Source organism: Lactuca saligna, chromosome 8 (genome assembly GCF_052625555.1).
Source record: "Lactuca saligna cultivar CGN05327 chromosome 8, ASM5262555v1, whole genome shotgun sequence".
Lineage (NCBI taxonomy): Eukaryota > Viridiplantae > Streptophyta > Magnoliopsida > Asterales > Asteraceae > Lactuca > Lactuca saligna.
In genome coordinates this window covers 6123124-6149453 of record NC_136424.1, presented here as the reverse complement: position 1 = coordinate 6149453, position 26330 = coordinate 6123124, and the positions used below count along the sequence as shown (strand labels likewise).

At 33.7% G+C, this 26330-nt stretch overlaps 2 protein-coding genes across 3 annotated transcripts; both read right to left on the bottom strand.

The window, feature by feature from the left end:
- Window positions 1-20290: 20290 nt before the first annotated feature.
- On the bottom strand, window positions 20291-21344 carry MAKR6 (membrane-associated kinase regulator). Its single transcript, XM_078971679.1, has 2 exons — window positions 20560-21344; window positions 20291-20462 (listed from the first exon to the last, which is right to left on the bottom strand). Exons 1-2 carry the CDS (start codon window positions 21326-21328, stop codon window positions 20452-20454), a joined length of 780 nt encoding a protein of 259 aa, XP_078827805.1. The 5' UTR covers window positions 21329-21344; the 3' UTR covers window positions 20291-20451.
- A 2588-nt stretch (window positions 21345-23932) lies between these two features.
- LOC145012106 (CAAX amino terminal protease family protein) lies at window positions 23933-26091 on the bottom strand. 2 transcript variants are annotated; one of them, XM_078970890.1, is made up of 5 exons: window positions 25956-26091; window positions 25655-25875; window positions 25045-25194; window positions 24855-24920; window positions 23933-24697 (listed from the first exon to the last, which is right to left on the bottom strand). In XM_078970890.1, exons 2-5 carry the CDS (start codon window positions 25808-25810, stop codon window positions 24029-24031), a joined length of 1041 nt encoding a protein of 346 aa, XP_078827016.1. In that variant the 5' UTR covers window positions 25811-25875; window positions 25956-26091; the 3' UTR covers window positions 23933-24028. The 2 variants fall into 2 exon arrangements, with proteins under 2 accessions (XP_078827016.1, XP_078827015.1); XM_078970889.1 differs by having other exon boundaries at window positions 25655-26089.
- Between the last annotated feature and the right edge of the window lie 239 nt (window positions 26092-26330).

Sequence of the window (26330 nt, the reverse complement as noted above, 5' to 3'; positions counted from 1 at the left end):
CCATGACAACCCTCATCTGACCTTCTAAGGTCATATCTGTTTCACCAAACCATAGATCTAACTCCCTCAAAGCCAATAACCACAAAAAGGTCGAACCTTGGGCACTCATGCAAGGTTATACAAGATCATTTGGGGTGAAACCCTCCATTACATAACAACCCTAGCTCAAAACTCCAAATAGAATGCATAAACCAGGATGGAAGGGACTCTCTGGACCTCTTTGGGTCCAAATCTATGGCTTCACACTCAATGGGACACTATACTCCACAAATCAAGCCATAAAAGAAGCTAGAAAACCCTAAAATCACCAATCTTACCCCAAACAGAAAAGGGAGAACGATTTGATACCTCTATGGTGAAGATGCAAGCTTAGAAGCTTCGAATCGACCCCCCCCCCCCCCCCCCCCCCGACATCCCTTTGCAGGAAAAGACTACTCCATTGCACAACCACCTCAAGAATGCTCCAAAATGGCTCTTCTTCACTCCCTTAGCTCTCTGGTCCGATAGGAGTCTCTCCAAGGTGTAGGTGGCCGCCACTGAAGGCCATAAGGGCCTTTAAATAGGTCCCAAATCCGGAAAATTAGGGTTTTCCTTGACAACACCGACTCGGCGAGTCCAAATACCCGACTCGTCGAGTCCCTTCATTAAACTGGTCCCCCAAAACGCGATCCTACTCGACGAGTTAAGGCTTCTACTCGCCGAGTCTCCTCATTCCCCAATATGAATTGCTTAAATTCCCATACCTGGATATCCGGATGTTACACTAACACTTTATTTTTTACGCTTATTTTTATCATTTATTTATTATATCATTATAATTCATCTTTATTACTCAAATAAGCAATTAATAAGCACGTAAATTCACATAATTCACGTATTACTCAAATAATTCATCTTTATTACTTAAAAATAGGTTACAATGGTTGACCTGACTATTACATCACTATACTAATGGTTAGCCCAGAAACACAGGCGTTACATTAATAATACTCTACGGATAGTTTTACTGCCTTATAACCGAGTTGGTTAATTTAGGTTAAAATGTGATTGAGGTTATAACCATGCTTGATCGACCTAGAATAAGACATGACGCTCTTCGAATGCCGAAATGATATGACATTTGCCACCCGTAGACCTGAAGGTCCCACTGTAGCTAGCAGCAAGGTGTGGGATGGTCAACCTCGTATAGATCTATACACAAACTCACGCTCTCCCTCCAGGAGACTCTGATTACAAAACATGACACATCAAATGTATCGTTGTGCCATGAAGTAGTATCTCACATTTTAGTTATCATGTACATGTATAGTGTGTATGTTCCTTATGTTTCCTTGTATATGTATATGTGTGTTCCTTTTGTAAATGTATATGTTCCTTTGGTAAATGTATATGTTCCGTTTGTAAATGTATATGTATAGTGTTACTTCTTGTTCTTGTATATGTATATGTATGATCTCTAAACTATACCTATTATAGTTTACTAGTATGTTTGCTGCATAACTGACTTGTTGAAAAGACTCAATTGTTAAGCATAAACAATTAAGTTAAGTATAACCTTGAGAATGAGATTTAATATTCATATAAGTATTTAGTATGTATAATTATAAGTTAATCGACAATCGGACTAGTGAATCCTACCCTAATCCCACAACCAAACAAGGAACAGGAGTCAAGGTCATTAACATTAGTCCTAAGTCCATTAAAGCATATTTATACACAAATATCTATATGAATATGGTTTTGAAAGTAAAATAATTTATAAGTATTTTGAAAAGGGTTTTCAAATGAAGTTTAACAATGTTTGAAGACAGTAAAGTCCTTTTGTTTGCAAGTAATCAAATGTATAAACAAACACAATTCTATTGTGTTTCAACTTGTATCCCCCCCCCCCCCCCAAAAAAAAAGGATTTAAAACATGTAAAAGGTTAATTGTAAGGGTATGAACTCACCTGTTAGTGAGTGATTTCTATGAAAGATAGATATAGGATGCTTGAGTTCACAAATGAAGTCCCGAAGAACTAATGGATCCTATATAGCATATAATAACACACACACACACACACACACATATATATATATATATATATATCCATACAATTAGTGCCTATAACAACTATTATGCATAACAAACAACCTTAGGAAGTAGGAAACACTTGCAATAAGGTGTTAGACTCGAAACTAGAAGGCTGAAAGGTGATCACGGTCAACAAAAGGGGGAGTTCACGGCCCAAGATCTTATGAAGGGATCATGGCTAGAACCCTTGAAGATCTTGAAGATGGTGATGAAAAGTGATGAATCAATGCTGGAATCAAAGGGGTTTCAAGTATAAACAAGAATAGGGATGAGATGCTTATGTTTTTGGGGGTGAAATGAGAGTCTTCACTATGATACTTGAGAGAAAACTTGGAGTTTTCAGCCAAGGATGAAAGAAATTGTAACACCTGTAGATCTAGGCTAGTCAATTTAGAGACGATAAATGTCGAAAATGACTTTTTGATAGAAGATTATGTAGAATGAATAATCTAACCAAGTTGTAGTGGTCGTGACAAGGATTTCGGATATATAAAGAATGCCGAAATCCGAGTTATAACGAATAAGTTATGACTTGTTGAAGTTTCACGACAGAACCAGCACGATGCGGTGTGACGTAAAAAGTGAATTTACGATAAAATGCCTTTCAGTAATAATGATATAAACGAAATTCGTAGTATTTGTTAAATCGAGAGCATGCATAAAAAGAATATCCAAATCTGACTTTATATGAGGAAGTAATGAATTTTATAAGATTTGGCATAGTCTTATCAAGATACAAATAGATATGAAGTATTTTCTATAAAATACGTGCTATGTGTATATTATTGTTTGTCTATTTGATATGGGTCTTGAATGAATGTTTTATACAAGTTTTAAAATGATTTAAACTATATATGTATTTTTATCTACAAATATGTTGGGTATAACATGTTGTGTTTTGAATCGTGTTCTGAATGCAGTCCAAACGACATAACCAAAAACTCGTAGTGTCCATATCGTGTTCTGAATTCAGTCTTCTTTATATCATGCTCTCTTACTTTCAACTGATGATATCCTGACCTAAGATCGATCTTCGAGAAATAACTTGAACATTGTAGTTGATCGAACAGGTCATCAATCCTCGGCAACGGATATCTATTCTTTATTGTTTCCTTGTTCATCTCTCTGTAATCGATGCACATTCTCATACTTCCATCTTTCTTCTTCACGAATAACATTGGAGCTCCCCAGGGTGATGAACTAGGTCTAATGAAACCTTTGTCTAATAACTCCTGAAGTTGCATCATCAGCTCCTTCATCTCTGTCGGGGCTAATCGGTAAGGTGCTTTTGCTATCGGCGTCGTCCCTGGTAACAAGTCTATTCTAAAATCCACTTGTCTATCAGGCGATAATCCGAGAAGATCTTCGGTAAATACTTCCGGATAATCACATACGACAGGAATGCTTTGCATCGCCTTTTTCTCCTTCTTAGCATCGATCACGAATGCTAGATACGACGTGCATCCTTTAGCCAAACACTTTCTAGCTTTCATCAATGAAATGATTCCAAAATTTACTATGCGTTTATCTCCATAAACCATAAACGACTCTTTCCCATGCGGGTTTACATTGACTATCTTCTTCTTGCACAATATCTCGGCGTCATTGGCGCTAAGCCAATCCATTCCAAACACAATGTCGAAACCGTTTAGTTCGATAGGTAATAATTCCTCGGAGAATTTATTCCCATTCAATTCAATTAAGATGTTTTTCATACGATGGCTAATAGGTACAAACTTGCCACTAGCAACTTCGACTAATAAGGCATTATCTAGTCTATTAACAGGCCAAGCTAGTTTTCTACCAAATTCATGCGATATAAAGGAGTAGTTGGCTCCAGAATCAAATGAAATTTGGGTAGGCAATTTGTTTACGAGAAAGGTACCTGAAGCGACATCAGCTTCATCTTTAGCATCTTCCAGTGTCATATGGAATGCTCTCGCCTTCGGCTTTGGCGGAATGTTGGGTCTTGCTGCCTCCTTCTTTTTCGGGCAATCCCTCGACATGTGTCCCTCCTCACCACAACCATAGCAAACTTTCTTAGTGAGGGTGCATTCATTGGCATAGTGCCCTAGCTTTCCACATCTAAAACATGTGGCCAACACCTCACATTTTGCATGATGCTTCTTCTTACATTTTTCGCACCATTTCGCTTCGCCTCCACCTCCCCTCGAACCAGACTTCGAGAACTTGTTTTTCTTGTTGGACCCTGAATGTCCATCAAACTTCCTCTTTTCACCAACATGTATCCTTTCCAGACCCTTTTCCTTCTGTTGGGCCTCCACATTCTTAGCTGCTCGAACAGCTTTTTTCAGAGTGGTTGCCATCTTGACTGTCGGGCCAAAGTCGGCAGGCAGTCCATTAGCGAACCTCTCTATCTTGGAGAGTTCCGTTGGCACTAGGTACAGAAATAACTTCATTTTCGCAGTGAATGTAGTAGCATAGTCATCTATGCTCATCCTCCCCTTCTTCAAGTTTTGGAACTCATTGTTCAGATCAATCAGGTCTATCTCTGAACAATACTGCACCCTTAACTGTTCCAAGAACTCCTCCCATGACATTTTCAGGGCTTCTCCTTGTAGCATAGTATCTGCCAACAACTTCCACCAACTCAAGACTCCAGTCTTCAGTTGTCTAACTGCAAAGATAGTCTTCTGTTTGTTGCTACAGTCGCAACTTTCAAATACTATCTCCATTTCAGAGATCCAATCCATAATCTCAACAGGCTTCGGGCTTCATAAAGACTTGGCGGCTTGGCGCCCAAGAAATTTTTGTACATTCGCCCATCCTTGTTGTTTCTCCTTTCCAGGTCGTTCCTTCATTCTCCTTGAGTCCAAACTTGACTCATAATGCGACTATTGCTCCCTTCCTCCGATTGCTCGGGAATCAATTCAGGTTCCTCGATGGGCATGATAGGTTCGTCCCTATTTCCATGCAACATTTTTTGCATTTCCTCCATTTGTTCGGCTAATATAGCCCGAATCATGGCTTGCACTCCAACCATTGTTATTGGTTCTGGTGCTGCGGCTACCACAGGTATTTGCTCAATCACTGGTGGTTGATTCCTGTTTTCATCCGCGTTTCCAATGCCACTCCTTCTTCTCACCATCTTTGATCTACACACCAAATAAGGTGAAATTAGATCCTTATCCATGATAGATAATTAAATCATCCTTATCACCCCGAAACGTTTACATTCTAGTTCTAATACCGTCGACATACGCTTAGAATCCTAAACACATAAGGTTTCCAGATCCGGTCTGCAACAGACCATAGATCCGAACAAATAACATCATATATGGAAACATATAACATTTAGCATATAAAAGCATTTTAGGGAACTTTCCTAAAATAAACTAGTGCTCGTGTCTGAAATATAACAGACACACATCTAACAACCTCCACTTAGCATTCTAAGTTTAAGTCTAGAAATCCTACAAATTCCTAGTTCGCTTAAACTAATGCTCTGATACCAACTGTGACATCCCCAAAATCTCGGCCAGAAAAGACCGATTTCATTTATGCTTTTTAAAATAATTTCAGAGTAAATCCTTTTAATTTAAAAGAGTTGCAGAATTTGTTCCCCAAAACAAAATATGATAAGATAATATTTATCAGAGCATTTCATCAAGAGATGCATTTTCATTATATAATCAAAACTCGGGATGTCATGTTCCGATACAGACCATAAACCATAAACGATAACATTACAAGTCATTCAACAAATATATACATATAAAGACTTGTAAACAAAACAACTTGATGATTCATTCATCTTATGCCCTTGCGCCACTTCCTATAATACAAATAAACTGAGTGGGTCATGCTTGGGAGCCTGGTGAACATATAGGGTTTTCAACCCACAATAAATAATTATATTTAATTTCACCAACCAACAATAACCTGATTACCCATTCCCGTTTTCCTCACTTTATGTCCCTAAAACAACATCTATCTCAAGGGACCTAATCTAGGATTTTCATCGAGACGAACATTACTGGTAAGGGGTTTCCTCAACAATAGATATCCTAAAGGCAACCATGAGGGGGATAGAGTACACTAGTGAACACATCGTTCACAACACCTACAGGTTATGAACCTGCTAGCGTTCCACTGGACTGTCTAGAAAGAGTCTGTGGTCATCATCCATACTTCGCTAGATGACTAGGTCAACATCAACAACATCGAGGCCTCTCATCTGTTTATCACACATCAATTATCTACTCATGTTCTACCCAACATATTAGTAGATAAAAATATATATTTTTGTACATAGTTTAAAACCTGTATAGCATTCTCATTCAATACATATTCCAAATAACAGACGAGACACATACACATAACACGTATTTCATAGAGAATAAATCATATCTATGAGATAGAAGAAAGTGAATATACATTCACACATATAATCAACAAAATATACACATAACATGTATTTCGTATAAAATACTTCATAATTATGCGTTAGAAGAAAGTAACTACACACTCATTTGATCAGAATATGATCGGACAGCACTACGACTTGCAGAAGTAGTATTCTTCAGTAGATCTGGAAGATCTTCACAAAAACCGGGCTTCTCGTGAGCAGAACTTCGGCTCAGGAATTGCACTTCTCGGGATCTTCAGGGTTCGAGACGTGCTTCGGGGCTCGGGATTGATACCGGGGCTTCGGGATATTTTTGGCACGCAAAACGATGCAAAACGGGAGAAAGAGAAAAGAATTTGGCAAAAGTATTAGATTGCCCTCGTATGCCCTTTTATAGGAGCTGAGTCTCGCACGTACGTTGGGCGTACTCAGTTACGCGGGGCGTACGTGACCAAAACGTGACTGCATGCGTCATCGGAGCACTCGAGTTCGAGGCGGTGCATGCATCAGGGTACGCTGGGCGTAACCTGGATAAGTCCGGTGACTCCCCTTCGGATAATGTCGGATTTAATAAATAAATTAATATTTTAATTATTTAATTAACTTCAAAAATTCATATCTTCTTCATACGAACTCCGTTTTCGACGTTCTTTATATCCACGTGTAGGTGAGACTACGCTCTACAACTTTTGTTTAGACTCCGTCGGCTAGTTTCAAATTTAATTTTTATTATTTATTTTTAGTAGGTCGGGACAGGAAAACTCCGTTATAAATTCATAACTTCTTCATCTGACGTCCGTTTTCGTCTGTCTTTTCACCAATGCACTACTATCAACGAGATCTTCGATTCTCGTTTAGATTGTTTCAACCAACGATCACTCGATCTCGAATCGAGTATTCGGGGTGCATACTGCTAAGTCGAAACTTCGAAAAATTATAACTTCCTCATACGAAGTCAGATTTGGGCGTTCTTTTTATGCACGCTCTCGGTTTAACGAACTATACAACATTCGTTTAGATCACTAGGGCTAAATATCATTCTAACGTAAATTCACTTTTTACGTCATTCAGCGTTGTCGGTTCTGTCGCGAAACTTCGACAGGTCATAACTTCTTCGTTATAACTTAGATTTCGGCATTCTTTATATATTCGGAACCTCATTTCAACCACTACAACATTATCCATAGATATAGAGCTTATCTAAAATTTCATTTTGATGCTTATTTTTATCCTTAGTTCATTTAAGTCACACAACTAAGCACAAAACACATAATACTCAAATAATATATCTTTAGTATTTCAAAACGGGTTACAAAGGTTAACCTCTACTATTATATCAACATTAATGACAAGCCCAGAAACACAGGCTTTACATAATAAAATGATGAGAGATCTCGATGTTAAAAATGTTCCAGTCATCTAGTGGAATATAGATGACAACCATGAAATTTTCCAGACAATCCAGTGGAATGTTAACAGGCTCGTAACCTGTAGATGTTTTTGAACTTATGTGTTCATTGGGTATTTTTGAACTGAGTGTTTACCATATGTTTTGAACTATGTGTTTATCATGTGTTTTTGAACTATGTGTTCATTAGGTGATTGTGTTCACTAGGTGTTTTGAACTGAGTGTTCACTAGGTGATTGTGTTCATTAGATATTTTTAAACTGAATGTTCACTAGGTGTTTTTGAACTAGTGTTCATTAAGTATTTTTGAACTACATGTTTACCAGATGTTTTAAACTACGTGTTCACCAGTTGTAATTTAAGAACCCTGATAGTGATTGACTTCATGCCTATTCCTTATGATAATCCTTAGGAATGAATGAATGAAGGACATATAATTCTTAAGCCTTTAAGAATAAGACAATAATGGGGATGGGAAATTGGGCTGATTATTTGATGAAAATTAATAAATTTATTATTTGTGGGTTGAAAACCCTATATGTTCACCAGACTCCCAAGTCTGGGCGACTCAGTTTTCTATATTACAGTAGTGGAATCAGAGCATAGTTGGACGATGACGAGGGATTTTGGATTATAGGCCAGTAGATGTAAATAACTGTTGTAAGGCTATTGTATTGTTTATGCTTTTGCTCTGTATCGATGTGGACATCCCGAGTTTTGTAATGAAATGAAAATTACATTTCTTTAAGAAATGCTTTGATAAATATTTTTTATCATATTTTTTTGGGACAAATTTCCCATAATTTTATTTGAGAGATTACTCTGATTTTATTTTAAAAGCATAAATGAAATCGGTCTTTTCTGGCCGAGAAATTTGGGGATGTCACATAAATGAGGAATAAATGAACGAAATGTATATATGTTGAGTGGGGTTCACGGTCAAACATGGGTTCACGGTCGTGAACCTATTTTACGGTCGTGAACATCCCTTGATGAGTTTTCTGGTTCGATTGCATTCCTCTGATCTCAAACTAACACTTCTTAACATCCAATCCTTAAGTGTACTAGGCTTAGAGACTCTCAAACTGACCCTAAACACAGTAAAGCGATAGCAGAAACAAGTCTGACTTTTGATTGATTGGATTGACTTATAGATAGAGATCTTAAGGTTGTCACAGCCTGATATGTGATGCCTTGTATCCTAAGAGGAATTGGATGTTATGCTAGATTTGAAATCTTTCCTGGTAAGAAGTGAGATTGAGATGTCCTCTGTTTGGCTGTGACTTGGAGTGTTACTGCACGAATGCTTCTTGCTTTGTGTTTTGTGGGACTCATGATGATGTGAGCTAACTATTAAGTGAATATGTTAAGTCACATGTGGCATAGGTTAAATAATCTAAGGATGATGGATTTGACCCTACTACAGAGTTCTCGTTTGATTCTAACCATTGTAGGGATGAGTCTTTCACTCGAATGATTATCTAAGATTTGATGCATGTGATTGTATTCATGAAGTAGTTAACTGACATTATTAGGAGTTCTTCAGCAGTTGATGGCAGGGTGAGGTTTGGAACCTAGGAGAGCCAAGGATGTGTTGTAGTGGGTTAGCCTATGCTATTTAGTGATGGGTATTCATTTGAGAATGGGTGTATAAGAATGGATAGGATGGATGCAGACATGAGTGGTTACTTAGAGGACCCGAGATGATTCTTGATAGGGATGAGCAGTTTGTCCCAAATCCCGATCCCGTACCGGTACCGTACCGGAACCGATACCGAACCGTACCTAATTTAAAAATATGGGACGGTACTTGGTACTCCATATACATAAAATTCGGGAATCGGTACTGCGGGTACCGGTACTAGTACCGAGTACCGGTACCATTCCTGGTACCGGTACCGGTGATGTTAATTCGGTTCAGTACTCGGGATTAACTTTCGATCAAATTCGGTATTTGAGAAATCGGGAACGGGACAGGTCGGTACCAGTTCCGTCCCACGCTCATCCCTAATTCTTGAGAAAAGTATGGATAGATGTGGAAGGTAGTGTTGGGCCTACACAATTGGAAGCACAGGATCCATACTCGACTCGAGGAAAATTTGGGGGATTCTAAGGAACTTATTAAGGAAGGTGGCACGGTTTGGCACCATGATTCGTTGCGATGTATTTCCGCCTTTATCAGTTTATTGTGTATGATTGTTTATATGGTTATTATATACTTGTAAATTGTAATATCTTTTATATATATATATATATATATATATATATATATATATATATATATATATATATAAAAGTGGCACGGATTGGCACCATGGATATGTTTATATGTATAATGCGCGGGGCCTGATGACTGACATATCCGTTTACCGAGCGGTGCTCGATGCCGGGCAGGATGCCGAGCGGGGCCCATTATATGCTTAATATGTATGATATGTGGTATCTTGGGGAAATCATTAAGCTTTGTACTTACGGTTTTCATTTTATGTTTCAGGTACCTCGATTTCAAAAGGGAAGAGCTCGGGATTACTACATTGCACACACCACCTTGTTCTGCATTTTCTATAACTCTGATATCTTTGGATGTTTATTGATATACTCTGAGTTTACTATGGTTTTTATGATATTGTTTTGGACAATGGTTTTATTAATATAAAAATCAAAATTTTTGCTCTTAACTTTTGAGACGTTTCAATCGCTAGAAATGTATTACCCATTCTAAGTTCTATGGTTGTGTCAGAATCAACTTTTAGCATGACCAAGAATAATGTGACAATACAACATAGCTTACTCAAATCAAAGATAAGTGAGACATTAATGTGTAGCCAAATTTGGTTATGGAAAGATCTTGAAGGTAAACTTTTATTTAAATATATAAATTGTTATATCATACATGTGTATAAATATTATTTTTATAACTATAAGTTTTATTTTTTAGGTAAAAAGCAAAAAAAAAAAAAAAAAAAAAAAAAAAGACAAATGCTTTTGATCAGACGATTTCAAATGATGATCATATTGAGTAAATTTTCACATTAAACATAAAAAACAAAGAGACCTTAAGATTTGAAACTTTTTTTTATGTAATCTTTTGATGTTTATTAAACTTTATGAGCATAAATGCTTTCATATTTATGATGTCATAGGGTTAGATTGGGAAGAAAATGAAGGAAATGAGTTGTGGCGTTTTAAGAAAGAAACTTTGATATCATAATAGAAAGTATTTTATATATGAACCGATATCTCTCACTAAGCATATATAAATACAAGATTTCATCGATACCTGGACTTACATGTTATCCATACTAAATCAATATTGCTATTATCACGTAATAACAAAAGAACATATAAAAAATTCCATCTTAGACTACAAACTATTAACATAAACGCTATAGAAGCATATACTACATTACTACAACGGTGAAATAAATAATCATAAAATTCTTAATAATCATAGTCACCAACAAATATTTCTTTCATGTTATACGGGCCGCAATTTTCTTTCTTAATAGAGCGGTTCTACTTTTGGACATCAAAAAGAAAAAAAAACGCCGTCACATGTGTCGTGACCGTAAATCAATATCAAGGACGAGCAGTCATGTGGACCTATATACGGCCCCAATTCTACAAGTCGTGGTTGACGTTTGTAGACAAAAACCACAACCCACAAAAAGTTTAACATTATAATTAATGTGTTTGGAATCAAAGACAAATATAAGAAGCCATGGCAAATGCTTACATTGTCAACTTTTCGTTTAGCATTTCTTCCCATCACATTTTGTTTTTGTCGATTCAAATTATCCCTCACCACTTTAAATAGTTCACACGAATCACATATACGCATATACTTATCCTTCAAATTTATTTTGTTTAACATAGTATTAAACTATTAATACATGCATGCGTATGCATGCTTCTCTTTTGTGGTCATTTAAAAAGTTTACATGTTTAGTCCGATAGCAAACTCTTTCAGAAATAAAAAAAGCTATTTTGCAGTGTTGTCAATTTGTAAACAATCCAATATATATTGAACTTTATGTTTAAGACATATTCGGTAAACCAGTTGAACAAGCTAATTTCTGCTAGCTGAGAAATTAATAGTATTTGATAAGAAGTTAGCTAATAAACTAAATATTATATAAAACATTAAAATAAATAGCAAATATCAAACTAATTAATAACAAAACGTTTTCCCATAATCATATTAAATTGACGTTAATGCATTATATATAAGTCTTAGGTTATTTTGTTTTTACTAACTATAGTGTGTCAGAATGCACAGATCTTGACTAACGGATAAAATTAATCAATAGACATGATTTGAGAATGTATGATATTACAATGGGATAACATATACCATATAATCACACAAATTTTGACAAAATGGTATTTTGGACAATTAACTACATTTATAAAAGGAAATTTTCGGATTTTTAGGGATAATTAATTCTCCTAATTTTAAGAATCTGAATTTTTTTAATTAATTTAATTTTAATTCTAACGTAATCTTTAAATATTATTAAAAGAGAACCCTTAATTCACCAATGAAGCAATCAGGACTATTGATTGGATTTCAATCTTATATTTTCCACTATTCGATTAGATTGCTGACAACATCTTTTTTAAATAAAATTCAAACATATTACATTTAATTATAGAATTTTTAATAATTATAAAATCTTTAAATTCAATAATTATATTATCAGTTACAACATATTATTCTATTTATATACGAGATATTAGTTTCTCTAATTAATATTGTTCCTAATTTAACTTCCTTATTTATAGCTTGTGGCTTCAAAATTCAAACTCGTTTAGTTTTTATTTAATTATTTTTAAAAAAAAAAACGGATTAAATAAATATATCAATAATTTGGTCATTAACCTATAAAAACTAATCTAATCCTATTAAATTAGCAAAATATTTAAGAGTAAAAAATAAAGTCAATATTATTTATAATTTATCTCCCGGTATATCCCACGTAAAATAAATCAATTTGAGATAATGTTTTTGAATTTAAAACTCATTAATTAAGCAAAACATTTAATTTGAAATTTTGATTCAATATAAATGATATCATTTTTTTTCCAGATGAATAACCGAAAATCTCCAAAATAATATTTTAGGATCCTATTTTTTTGGAAGATAATGATTTCTTTATTGAAAAACAACATATATATATATATATATATATATATATATATATATATATATATATATATATATATATATATATATATATATATATATACGCTTACATTAAAGTTGTTATTTTTACGATTTTAGATTGAGTCGTATGATTTACAATGTTCTTCTTCAACGGTCTTATTCTATAATTCTTTTTTCTAGGTTCTTTTTTTACCCTGTTCTCTTTCTTCTTCTACAATTTATTGTATTTACTTTGTTCTTATTACTTGTTATTACTGTATTTCTGTTGAGAGGTTATGAAAAAAATTAATCAATCTACTTTAAGTATATTAGTTTCATTCATTTAGTTATAGAAACAAAATTATATCCTTTATCTTCATTTTTTTAATATGTTGACCTATGTTTGTCCAAAGAAAATCATAAAAGTTGTTGTAATGTATGATGACAAAACTCGTGGAACGGACCAAAAGCAAGATGATGAAGTTTTTTATTGTTACACTTCAACTTACATGAACAAATACATATATCTTGTTCTAAGTTTTTCAAAAATTCTTTTATACATATTATTATACTCTTTAGTTAAATTGTTTAATTTTATATTACTATATTTGTTTATATCAATGGCTTTAGTTTCAAAATCAATATTCAAGTACATGACTTTACCGGTGTGGTGTTACTTACGTTATTTGATCGTGACACGAAGAAACTTCTGGAAAAAACCGCACAAGACTTGCTTCAAAAGTTTAATGAGGTTATCGATATTAACTTCATTTATATAAAACTAATTTTTTACCTTTTGTCTATCTATTTTTATAACCAATTTTTTTTAAAAAAAATTTAGTAGGGGAATATGAAGATTTATCCATTCGCTTTTCATGTACTTTTCGATAATTTCAAATTCAAATTTCACATTATAGTTTGATTAACAAAGTTGATGGTTATGCAATCTCAAACTTCACTGTTGATAATACAATCATTGTTGAATTAGAAAAAAAATTAACATCGAACAGAAAACATTCTTTTACAAAGAATACTACAAACATATCTAAATATTATTAAAAGAGACACCTTAATTCAACAATGAAGCAATCAGGACTATTTATTGCATTTCAATCATATGTTTTCTACCATTATATTATATTGTTGACATCATCTTTTTCAAATAAAATTCAAACACAATTACATTTAATTATAGAATTTTTAAATTCATTAATTACATTATCAATTACAGCATATCATTCTATTTATATATGAGATATTGGTTTCTCTAATTAATATTGTTCCTGATTTAACTCCATTCTTTATAGCTTTTGGCTTCAAAATTCAAATTCGTTTAGTTTTTATTTAATTATGTTTTTTAACTCATTAAATAAGCATATCAACAATTTGGTTATTACCCTATAAAATTTAATCTAATCCTATTAAATTAGCAAAATATTTAAGAGTCAAAAATAAAGTCAATATTATTTATAATTTATCTTCTGATATATCCCACGTAAAATAAATCAATTTGAGATAATGGTTTGAATTTAAAACTCATAAATTAAGCAATTCAATTAATTTGAAATTTTGATTCAATATAAATGATATTATTTTTTCCAGATGAATAACCGAAAATCTTCAAGATGATATTTTAGGATCTCATTTTTTTTGGAAGATAATGATTTCCTTATTGAAAAACAACTTATATATACGATTATATTGAAGTTGTTCTTCTTACGATTTTGGATTGAATTGTATGATTTACAGTGTTCTTCTTCAACGGTCTTATTCTATAATTTTTTTCTAGGTTCTTTCTTTGCTCTGTTCTCCTTCTTCTTCTACAATTTTTTGTATATTAATTTGTTCTTATTCCTGTTCTCCTTCTTCCTCCACCTATTAATGTAATATGTATTTAATTTATGTTCCCCGCGTTTAACGCGGGTTATAATCTAGTTTGTATACATAACCGATTTTATTCTTTCAAGATATTTTTTTTGTTAGAATAATGTTCTTTCAGAATTTTATGCTATTAGAATATTATTGAAGAATAACAACATTCTTGAATCCGATGTTGAAAAATAACAACATTCTAATATATTCTTATACATCTGAACTTAAATACAAATTTATACATATTCTTACAGATTAAAAGTCTTATACATTTTGATATAATTATACATATTCTAAAAGAATATCAACAAAAAATGAGTAAAATTCTTAAAAAATAACAACATTCTAAAATAGTGAGTATGATCAAACTTTATTCATTCTTCAAGTTATTCATATTAGGTCTTCATAGCATTCTTCCAGTCATTCCTATCACAAAATACAACAAAAACTAATAATGATTAAAAACATGTTACTTGCAATTAACTATCACCTTATATATTCTAGTAGAATACATAGAATATGATAGAATAGACATTCAAAAAGAAATATCTATTACAAAAAATAATAATAGACAATCCAAGAGAAAATCTATTACAAAAATAATAATAATAAATAAATAACAGGTAAACAAAGATTCTAAAAAAATCATTAAATATAAAGTGTAGTTATCATTTAATTTTGATAGAATATATATGCACTTACCATTCATAGCATCATATAATTACTCATTACTATTGTGTAACCAAAATATATTATAAAATTTTTAACAAACATTCTTAAAGAATCATTAAACCTAAAGTGTAATTATCATTTTAAATTCTAACTGAGTGCATTCTAACATAATATACTATACAAAGCATAATGTATTCTTACAGAATCTACTATGTTGTGTATTTGATAGTTCCTAAAAAATCATTATTCTGTTAGAATACATTGTATAATAACTTGCAGTAACTCAACTCAGCTATATATCACTTTTCATTTCATCAATAAGCTAATTAAGCAAGCAATGTTCAAGGAAAATCAGAATCCCAAATGAAAAACAAAATCTCAAGTATATTTCAATCAATTTAGGAATTAAGGTTTGATTCTGACCTGATTACTTGCAATAACCTCCAACACAGGCATTGTAGTCTTCTTTAGCTGCAGTTGTCAAATAAACCATAGTGAAATCAGCAACATCAAACGACTTCTCCTTCATCTCTTTAACGATGTCATCTTTCTTCACCACGGTGCAGCGGATGGGCGGGTGGTTACATCGTTGATTGTGAGAGGAGTATTTGATGTCGAACACGGTTTCTAGATTGGAGGTCGGGACGATGGCCTTAGCTGGTTCAGTGGCCAGAAAAAACCTTCAGAGGTTAACATTCTTTATAATCAATTAATCCAATGCATTTAGAATGGAAGAAGAACTAACCTTCATAGATGAAAAGGATATATGTTGGAGGGTTACTGGAGTAGCAGACAATGTCAGAGGATATCCGGAGGAGCAGAATGCGTAGCATCGACTGGAAGGCGGCGAAGAAGAGGCAGAGAAGGTTGGTAACGATGGTGGATGGTGTCAACATTTGTGATGAACTGGTTATGGGTTTCGGCAAAAGGGGTCGATAATATATAGGGTTTTAAAACTGATTTTACTAAATTAAAGGGATATTAAATTGTTTAAATATTTGTGATGAACTGGTTATGGGTTTCAGCAAAGTAGCATTTTGTTAAACGCTACATGAAGTAGCATTTGGATTTTGAGCGTTTTGTTTAAACTAAACGCTAGAACCTTGTAGCGTCGAACGAGGCATTCTGTTAAAAAAAGAACGTTTTGTCCAACGCTAGAAGCTAGAAGCTCTCAAACACTTCCAAACGTTTTGTGTCGAACACAGACATGTAATATTACCAAAAGGTTTTTAGCTCGACCGTATCAAGTGTTACCTTCCCTTTTCGAAGTTGAGAGTTCAAGTCCTGTCTGAAACATAAATGGATTCAGTAGTAATTTAAGAATAGATTAAATTAGATTTATCGTTTATAAAAAATCTAGTATTATTTTTGGATTTAAATTAAAGACAAATCTTCATAAATCTTTATGAATGGACTCTAACTTTTTTTTCGGTTTCATGGAAGGTGCATGTGGTTTCATAAATCTTCATGAATGAACCCTAAAATCCGACTTCATATTAATAAGTTATGTTTCTTTGAACTTTCGCGATTAAACCAGCACGACTCTGTGTATTATAAAAAGAAATTTTTTAATAAATTACTTTTTAGCCTATGAGGTGTAAACGAAAGTCGTAGTAGTCACTAAACCGAGAGTGTACATATAATGAACGTCCAAATCTAACTTCATAAAAGGAAGTTATGTTTTTTCTAAGATTCAGTTTAGTAGTATACAACTCAAAAATCGAATTTTAGATCACTGTATATTTAACCGAAACAATCTAAATGAGAATCAAAGATCTCGTTAATAAGAGTCTGTCGATATAAAGACAGTCAAGAACGGATGTCGGACGAGAGAGTTATGATTTTTTAATAGACTTTAACAGTCTAAGTCTGTTAAAAATATAACTTAAAAAATAAAGTCAAAATTAGCCGACAGAGTCTAAACCAAAGTTGTAGATCTCGTCGATAGCTAGGGGTGGATATAAAGAACGTCAAAAACGGAGTTCGTATGTGAAAGTTATGAATTTTTGAAGATTTAAAATCTACATACGTATTTGCTTGTTGCGCACGCCACTACATTGGGCGTAACCCTAAATTACGTTGGGCGTACTCACTACGACAGGCGTAACCTGAAATTTCGTTGGGCAACCTCCTTCTTGGAAGCCTATACATAAGTTGCGAAAATCATTCATTTTCTCACATCTTGCAAATCCATTTGCTCCAAGGCTTCTTTCTTCTTGAGTACAAATCATTCTAGTCCTTAGGGGTGTTTTAGCAGGGATCTAGGCATCAAAGAGCCCGACAAAAAGAAGCTCTCTAATCGGAATTCTTCCAGTATAATTTCCGACCTTTCGCTAGAAATCCTTGTAAGTTAAACTACACTCTATTTCTTTCGGTATAACTTGTATTTATAGTCATAAGTCGTTGCTATGAACCTATAAATAATATTTATCAGTAATTTCAATTATCGATTGATCTACTTACGGGAAATGTGTCCAGAATGGTCATGTTGGTTTGGTTGTTAGATTTCAGAAATCTTATATGTTGAAATGGTCATGTCTCCCAACTGTTCTACCTGGTTGATCCTTACTTAATAGATCTTGATATAAACATTGAAATTAATAAGGAATATAGATTATAATTATTATATTCACCAAGATAATAGACAATTATCATATTTTAATAAAATTAATACTAATCTTTTAAAACACCTATAATTATTTTATAATAATAATAATAATAATAATAATAATAATAATAATAATAGTAAGTAGTAAAATATTTAGTTTCTCGATTGATATGACCAAATATATTATGTTCAACTAGGCTCCCTTCAACGGATCATTTTCGGAAGGTGGTATATAAAGTCTAATTATTTTATTTGTATTAAAAATTTTGATTTTTTTTTCCTTTTTTCTCTCATCGGAGTCATTGGCTTTTTCAGAAACGGCACCCTTTTCTGATACTTTATCCAATCCAATTTTTGTTTTTGCAATTCATTTTTTGTTTCCGTACTTTCCTTTACCTTCTTGTGAAATTTACGAGGAAATGCAATTTTTCCTACACCAAAATTTTGTTCTTTGAATTTCGAATTTCAATCACCGGATGGTATATTGTTTTTTTTTTTTTTTCAATTTACAAGAAAACAGCATGTATGGTTGTTTGTTTGCTAAGATTCGAATTATTACATTATTATTTTATTGGATAAATTATTATTTATCAACTAAAAAAAGTAAATAAATTTGCTATTTATTATTTATTAAATGAAACCAAATTCAATTAAAAATATTTAATAAAGTCGAATAGTTAATTAATATGATTAATTAAATGTGTTGGATTTACTTAACTAGTTTATTTTGAAAATTTTTTGGAAGGTCCAATTAACTTACTTTAAAAACTTTTGGAAATTTATGGTGTGGAAGGGTTTGTCATTGATAAACTTTAAAAACTTTTGGAAAATTTATCCATGTATTAGACTAAACGGTGTGGAAGGATTTGTCATTGATAAAAATCTATTGGCATTGCAATTTTTTTTCTTTTTTTGTTAATGATAAATCTCATAGGTAAAGTTCCACTTACGATAAATTTTAATAGTAAAGCTTTTTATTTTTTATTTCCTGATTGTCATTGCAATTTTTTTTCTTTTTTCCTTTAAATATAAATACCATTGTATATACCACTGATAAAAAAAAAAATAAAAAAAAAAAAAAAAAAAAAAATTCCATTCATTAGTAAAATACACCAAAAGTTACAAAAACTTATGTGGCACCTTTTTACCATTGATAAAAATATCACCACACACTTTAGAGTGCTCAGTGTCCGCAACGCCCACTCTCGTTATAATAACATGGACGCCATAAAACGCTGGTATAACGTCGGGAACACTACCTCCGACTCCCGTTAAGATATAAGGCGTTACCACGCCATGGTAACGACAACGAAGGGCAACACCGGTTTTTCTTTCTTAGCCTCACACCTGCATTGAAGGTTTGGAAGACTACCCAAAAAATTGTGATGGAAAGAAGAAGAGATAAGATAATGATGTGACCAATACCCAATAGTTTTAGCCTTAGACTAAACAATGTGAGAGCTACAAAAGTGCTAGCGGGCAGCGGCAAACACCGGGCCATTGTGGCTGTATTTTTGGGGCGGGAATTCTCATCGGCAAATGTTTGCAATCCCCTTCCTTCCCAAGCCACTCTCTTCTCCCCATCGTTTTCGGAAAATAAGTCACCCAAGAGTTAAAACAACTTAAATATATTATGGAAACCGATTGTGAATTTTTCGGTTACAATTAAACCTAAGCAAGAAATTCACATATTTTTTTTTTGAACCAGCGAACTAACCTAATCCTAAAATCACTCATGTCTCCTAACGAGACTTGAACTCATCTCATTTGAGAGTGCCTCTCCGGCTCTCCTTACTGCTAGGCCAAATGCCCTTTGCTAATTCACATATTTTATTTTGGTAAAATCAAGTCCAAGATTTTTCTAGTCTAATTCCTGTTTTTTTCTTATTTTTTATATTTTGTTTTTTTGTTGGCCTCTTGATTTCGTATTTTCTCAAGGATGGACATGTTTTAATTCGATCTAGTTCAAAACAAGAACCACCCCAGATTTCTTTTATTATTCAATTTTATTACAAAGTTAGTATCAATATTGACTTTTTTTTATAAAAAAAAAAAAAAAACAGGTAACAATGGAGTTATGGAGGTCGAACTTCTTTGATTGACCAAACCAAAGACAATTTGAAAACCAGGCATCCAATAAATATTTTAACTTTTAAGACATGCATTTTATATATAAGATCATTTCTCAAACCATAATTTGGACGACCGGTAGTTACAGTTTTTTAGTAACACTTTACACGTCTAGAACCAACCATAAAATCTCAGACGGTAATTTTCTACCATCTTCGCATCTTCTTTCTCTTCATTTATAGCCTGAAAATTTACCAATTTTTTGTATCTTTCATTTTCTGATTTGTGAATTGCAAACTAAATTAATTAAAAAACACACACGAGATCGACGTATTCTAACCAATAGTTTTCTTGCAGTGAAGAACCGCTTCGTAAATCGAACTCTCGGAATCGCATGATCTTCTCCAATTGTCTGCTTCACTTGTGCCTTCAAATGCCAAGATTTTAGCGGAATCGGAATCGCATGATCTTAGCCAATCATTAGAAGAATACGTTTCGGTTTCCCTGGGAGACGACATGCCAATTCCGGTGCTTGGTCCGGCACCGGAACCGGAACCTGAACCGGAATCGGAATCGGACCTTCCCCTTCTCATTCTGAGCCAAAGCAGCCTTACCAAATTCAAGTACTTCCGGACGACACTTTTCGGCAGTCTCCGGTACCTTCTAGAGAGCAAAGACCGACTTCTGCCATGGGTGGCGGCGGAAGACACGGGTGAAACCGGAGTCGAGCTGGAAACGGAATCATAGATTCCCATTCCGATATCCAACGGCTTTAAAAAAAGTGGAACGAGGATTCCATTAGAGATGAGCTCATCGGCATGAACACAATTAGGTTGCAATGTCGGGAGATCAAAGTCGAAATCTTGATGAAAAACAAGAAATCGTTTAGAAGCGGAAAGCTTCGGGTCCATTTCAATGAAGTTGGAATCATCATCAAAGGAGGCTCTAAAAGAAGTCTCAAAAGATGGCTTTAAGTTGACTAACCAACTGTACGAAAAGCTCTCAATCGATAGTGATTCTGAAGCTTCCATGGAAGGATATGATGAAATTATGAATGATGAATAATGATTCAGGATATGTTTATCAAATTCCTTGTGGTGTATAGACATAGGTATGTATATATAGAGAGAAACAAAAACATACATGTGCATGTAAAGACATCATTATTGTGGTCCTTCACACTATAGATAACATATAGTATATATAATTATCGAAATGTGAACCCCACATGATGTCACTGATATTGCATTTGCATGGTATATTATATTTAATTTTATAATAAATAAGAAAAGTGGTATTATTAAACAGTAAGATTGAATTGATGAAAACCAGTTTATTGGGCCCGAGGGGGTGGTTGCCCCTATAATAATTGTATTAACAGGTCTCCTAATAAAAAACAAATATCACAAGTAAAAGGGTCTTAAGGGGACAACTAAACAAATATCGCGTCAAACAGTCATACTTGTCACATGAACTTGTTTAATACAAAGAAACATGCATGCTCGCATTAAAATAAAATGGTCTGCAAGCAAACCTGAAAATCTTCAATTAAATATTAAAGTAATTGTAATATATAATTATGTATATATATAAAGGTTTGTTGAAATTTTAAAGAAGTAAATATGGTTATATATTCTCTTGGACTAGAAATTTCAGGGATTTACATCCACCAACAGTGTGAGTGGTTACAACTTTAGAATGGAAGAAGATTGTAATGTTGTTGTTTTTGTTGATGTTTGTAATTACGAATTAATATTTCCCAAAAGAAAACAAAAAGAGTAGACATTGGTCCCCGAAGGTTGTCGGGTAAAGAAATGGACATGAGACAATGTAACCATAACCAGAAAGAAACTTTGAAACCGACCGATGGTCCCCTTTTGATATCATTTCTTTCCGGACAAAAAAGGACTTGTAAGGATACGCAGACATTCAATACCTAATATCTAATATCCTGTGCTATGGGTCTAGTAAGAGACTAGAAGCTAAGTATGTCAGTCTGATTCAAACTGTTTGATATCATACTTAAAAGTAAGTCAGTCAGATTCAAACTGTTTGATATCATATTTAAAAGCCCTTGACTTGGTTCATGTTCCTTTGAAATGCATCTTATCGGGACAGATTCAAGGTTGAGTCTTAGGGGTTATTTGTTGGGCCCCTTAATGATCTCATAAAGAGGTTGGCTCTAGATTGTTCAGACTCATAACGTTTGGTTGGACCTTTTTCAGCCTCTTAATCGGCCAGACATAAGTGAAAGTGGTCTTGATCCGTCAAATGTGTTGACAAGTCTGTCCATCTGATAACCTTAACCCTAAAGAAAAGAAATGTTTGCCTCTTTTTTTCTTTCCCCCTCTTCTCCCATCAACATCGTTCTTTGTTTCTCAGTGATTCTCACATTACCATCAGACTTTCAGTAGTGCCAATCCAGCTCCACCTCCCTCTTCATTGGTAAGTTCCCCCCCCCCTCCCCCTTCTGTCTCGCTCGCTGTGGTTGATCGATTTTTGTGAAATCGGTTTTTTCAAGCCCTAAGTATGTGAAATATATTTTTAAGCATGTTTTTGGTCGGCTTGAAACTTGTGTTTGATCTGGTTCTTGTTGAGTTTTCTTCTTTGCTAAAACTTGAAGCTTGTGTTTGATTTGTTGTTGAGTTATCTTCTTTTTGTGTGAACTTTGAAATTTGTTATGTTCTTGATTTTTGCTACTATGTTATTGTTGGGTTTTGTTGCTATGAATAAAAAGTTCAAAATTGTTGAAACTTGTCCAAAATTGCTAGTTGAAACCTATTCTTGCTTGATTTTAAATGCCAGACATGGCACAAATGGCACAAAAATGTTTAAAATTAATTGGAAACACAGAATGTGTGGAAAAGACATTGCGTGAAGCTTGTATTCAAGAAATTACAATTTACAGATGCGAAGAGAATAGTTTGAAGCGAACTCATGAAAGAATAAGAAAGGTTGAAAACATAATGCTATTTAGATGTTGTATACAAATGCTAGTCAATTATTTTAAAATTGTATGTTAAGAATTACGTTAGATGTTTAAAATTGTATGTTAAGAATTACGTTTAATTTAGATGTTGAATGAACTTTAATTTGGATTCTATTTAACTTGGAGTTTGTATGAATTTTAATTTAGATTCTATTTAATTTGGATTTTGAATGGCATTTTGTATTTTTATTTATAACTGTTACAAATTTGGTATCGTTTAGCACAGTCGTTTACCTCTTCAATCAAAAAGCAACAAATAATTTAAAGGGTTAAAATAGTCATTTTCATCATTAAGAAACAAACATTCATATGTGTGTTTGTCCAAACATCAATTTATCATTAAAATACAAATTCATATAGAATCTTTACATCATCATACAGGTCTCTATATCATCCAGATATAAATACTCTAGATACTACCAAAAAACCCCTTACTCTTGACTCAATCAGATGTGACCCAACAATTATCAAACAACCCTTTATAAAATCATCCTACATGGCTCTTTCTTATCCTACTCGTTAATGTCATGAGTAAAATGGCTGAATACATAATGATATATATGTCTGGACAAGGTCTCACCATTTTATCCTTACATTCCAAAAAAATCACACAATATTTATCAATATTAATTGGCTAAACCCATTAAGTTATTCGGTCCACATTAAATAAAAAAGAAACAACCATGTACATAGATATCGAGATTAAGTGTTTAAGTCATTAAGCTATGTGAAAGACTGGATTAATAATAATAATAACAAAAGGGGGTATGCTTATACAAATGGTGAAAATGAATAATAGCAATAGCAAGAGCATAAGCACCTATCTCATAAGATCTACAAATACAAAGGCATTCCAAAGGCTATGTAACAACATAGAGGGTAACAAGTTTCTAGAACGAGTATAAACAGTACCCATAACAACCCCTAAAAACACAAGTGGGAGTATTCTCTGAATATTGAAATGAGCCAAAGCAAAAGCTAATGAACTCACTAAAATTGCACACCAAACAGGCATGTACTTTGTTAATGAAGGTAAAAGAAACCCTCGAAACACAATCTCTTCCCATATTGGGGCACAAACCGAAACTACTATGGCATAAAGCGCCATAGCCATCGGATCACGAGCCACTATTGATTGTTCGACGTTTGAGATCGCGACAGGTGTCGGGGGAGCTAAAGGGAGTAGATTGAGGTTGACTTGTGACAGACGGTTGACCAATGGGAACATGAGGCAGCCTAGACCTACATCGAATTGCCATTTTCCTTTCAGGGTAAATCTGAACCAATCGGGTGAAAGAGGGTGGAATTTAGAGAGACAAAGTTTGAGGATTGCAATTCCGGAAATGCCCTCCACTATGTCTGTTAAAAGACTGTATAAGGCTTGGCCTCTGTATGTTAGAGACTCTTTTCTGAAACCTGCTGTGTGGGCTATAAATGGTATTATCCATGATCCTACTAACCAAAATGAAGCAATCCAGAGGAGCATCACCTGCATTCTCAAATTTAATAATTAATTTAACAAAAACAAACTCTTCGTTTTGCAATCTTAAAATGGGTTTTCATATAATTTATTTGTATGGAATATTATGCTAGGGGTATAATGGTATGAGGTTAACATAGTGCTAAATGTAAAGAAAGAGCTGCACCTGTAAAATGGTCTTAGCTGTCCATGGCACTGTCCATGGTTCTGCAGTAAATACAGCATCTGAAGCCTGAAAATAACATTCAGACACATCAAGAAATACTATTTCTCTCTACACTTTCACGTAATAAAGTGCATATAATAAATCATAATACGGAAAAAATAATAATAATAATAATAATAATGATAACTACCTTTTTGAAGTTTAGCACCCAATCATGATTCACATTTGGTTGTTTTGTTTCTGGTTCTACCGTTTCTCCTGGAATCATATCTTCTGAAGTCTCAGAGGCAGAATATTCTGAAGATGATTCGTCATTCTTAAAGCATGAAAATCTCCAATTCTACAAATCAACATCAAATTCAATCATATTAGATGAGCATCAAGCATTGTGTTATGTTGTTTATTTAAAAAGGACAGAAAAAGGTAAGCATGATGAATCAGATTTAAATCATATCAACAGATTCATATTTCATTGTATATGATTTAAATCATATCAACAGATTCATATTTACAGGGAGCTCACTACTAAAACCTGGCATTCACATATCAAATCGACAAAATTCCATATGATCTATGTTAAATGGAAGATAAAAGAATCACATGCTTAATCTGTTAGAACAGCCCCAAACAACATAACTTCATAACTAACTACAAAATTGATTCAATTAGCAATGGTGCAAATGTTACAAAGGTTGCATTCAGAAAAGTTCTAATGCCTTATATAATCATTCAAGAACAAGTATACTACTAAACACAAATTACATTCAATTAATAAACAGAAAATGCAAGTTTGAACTTACGTTTCTCGATGTATTTGAAGATGATAATTTTAACAAGCGAGCAGTCCGGTTGAATGAGATATAGGGTTTAGAGAGTTTATTTTTAGCTCCAGCCGTAGAAGGAAGAGGTGAGCCAATAGAAAGCGCGTGACAACAAGGTAATGCAGTAACGGACATAATGAAGCGCGTGAAGACGTTGTTCCTCCGGACTGATTGAAATCCGGGTGATTAGATGGTTGCTGCTGCATTAGAGAGGCGCAAAAACCTAATTAGGTCGTTCGCACATACTGAAGAGAGAGAGAAAGAGGAAGACGATAGATACAAGGATGAATTTTGATGTGATTTCCAGAGTAGCGGAGGAGGAGGGAGCCAACGGCGGATTAAGAAGTCGGAGGAGGAAGCTCCGACGAAGGTCGCAAGTAGGAACCAAGAAAGTGGGGAAGGAAAAGGGAAATTTGTGTTATGACGTCGTATGTATAGAGTGAGCCGTGCCACGACAGCTTCGAATCTTTGGGATATTGAGCGAATTACATGTATAGTCCCTTAACTATTCAGCAATGTAAATTTTTTTTTAGACAAAACTGCAAAAATTGTCTTGCTTGTATGCATATTTTTTTTTTGAGGTTTCGTCCAAACCTCTACTTTTTTGGTTTTATGGTCGTTTTGATCATGTTTGTAAGTGAATTTGATCCCTCCC

Coding starts and splice junctions, on each gene's coding strand:
- MAKR6 (XM_078971679.1), bottom strand. CDS start 21,328: ATGTCTATACACCACAAGGAATTTGATAAACATATCCTGAATCATTAT.
- LOC145012106 (XM_078970890.1), bottom strand. CDS start 25,810: ATGTCCGTTACTGCATTACCTTGTTGTCACGCGCTTTCTATTGGCTCA. Junction 25,195..25,654: donor CTTCAAATACATCGAGAAAC/GTAAGTTCAAAC, acceptor GTTGATTTGTAG/AATTGGAGATTTTCATGCTT. Junction 24,698..24,854: donor CAGCTAAGACCATTTTACAG/GTGCAGCTCTTT, acceptor TTGAGAATGCAG/GTGATGCTCCTCTGGATTGC.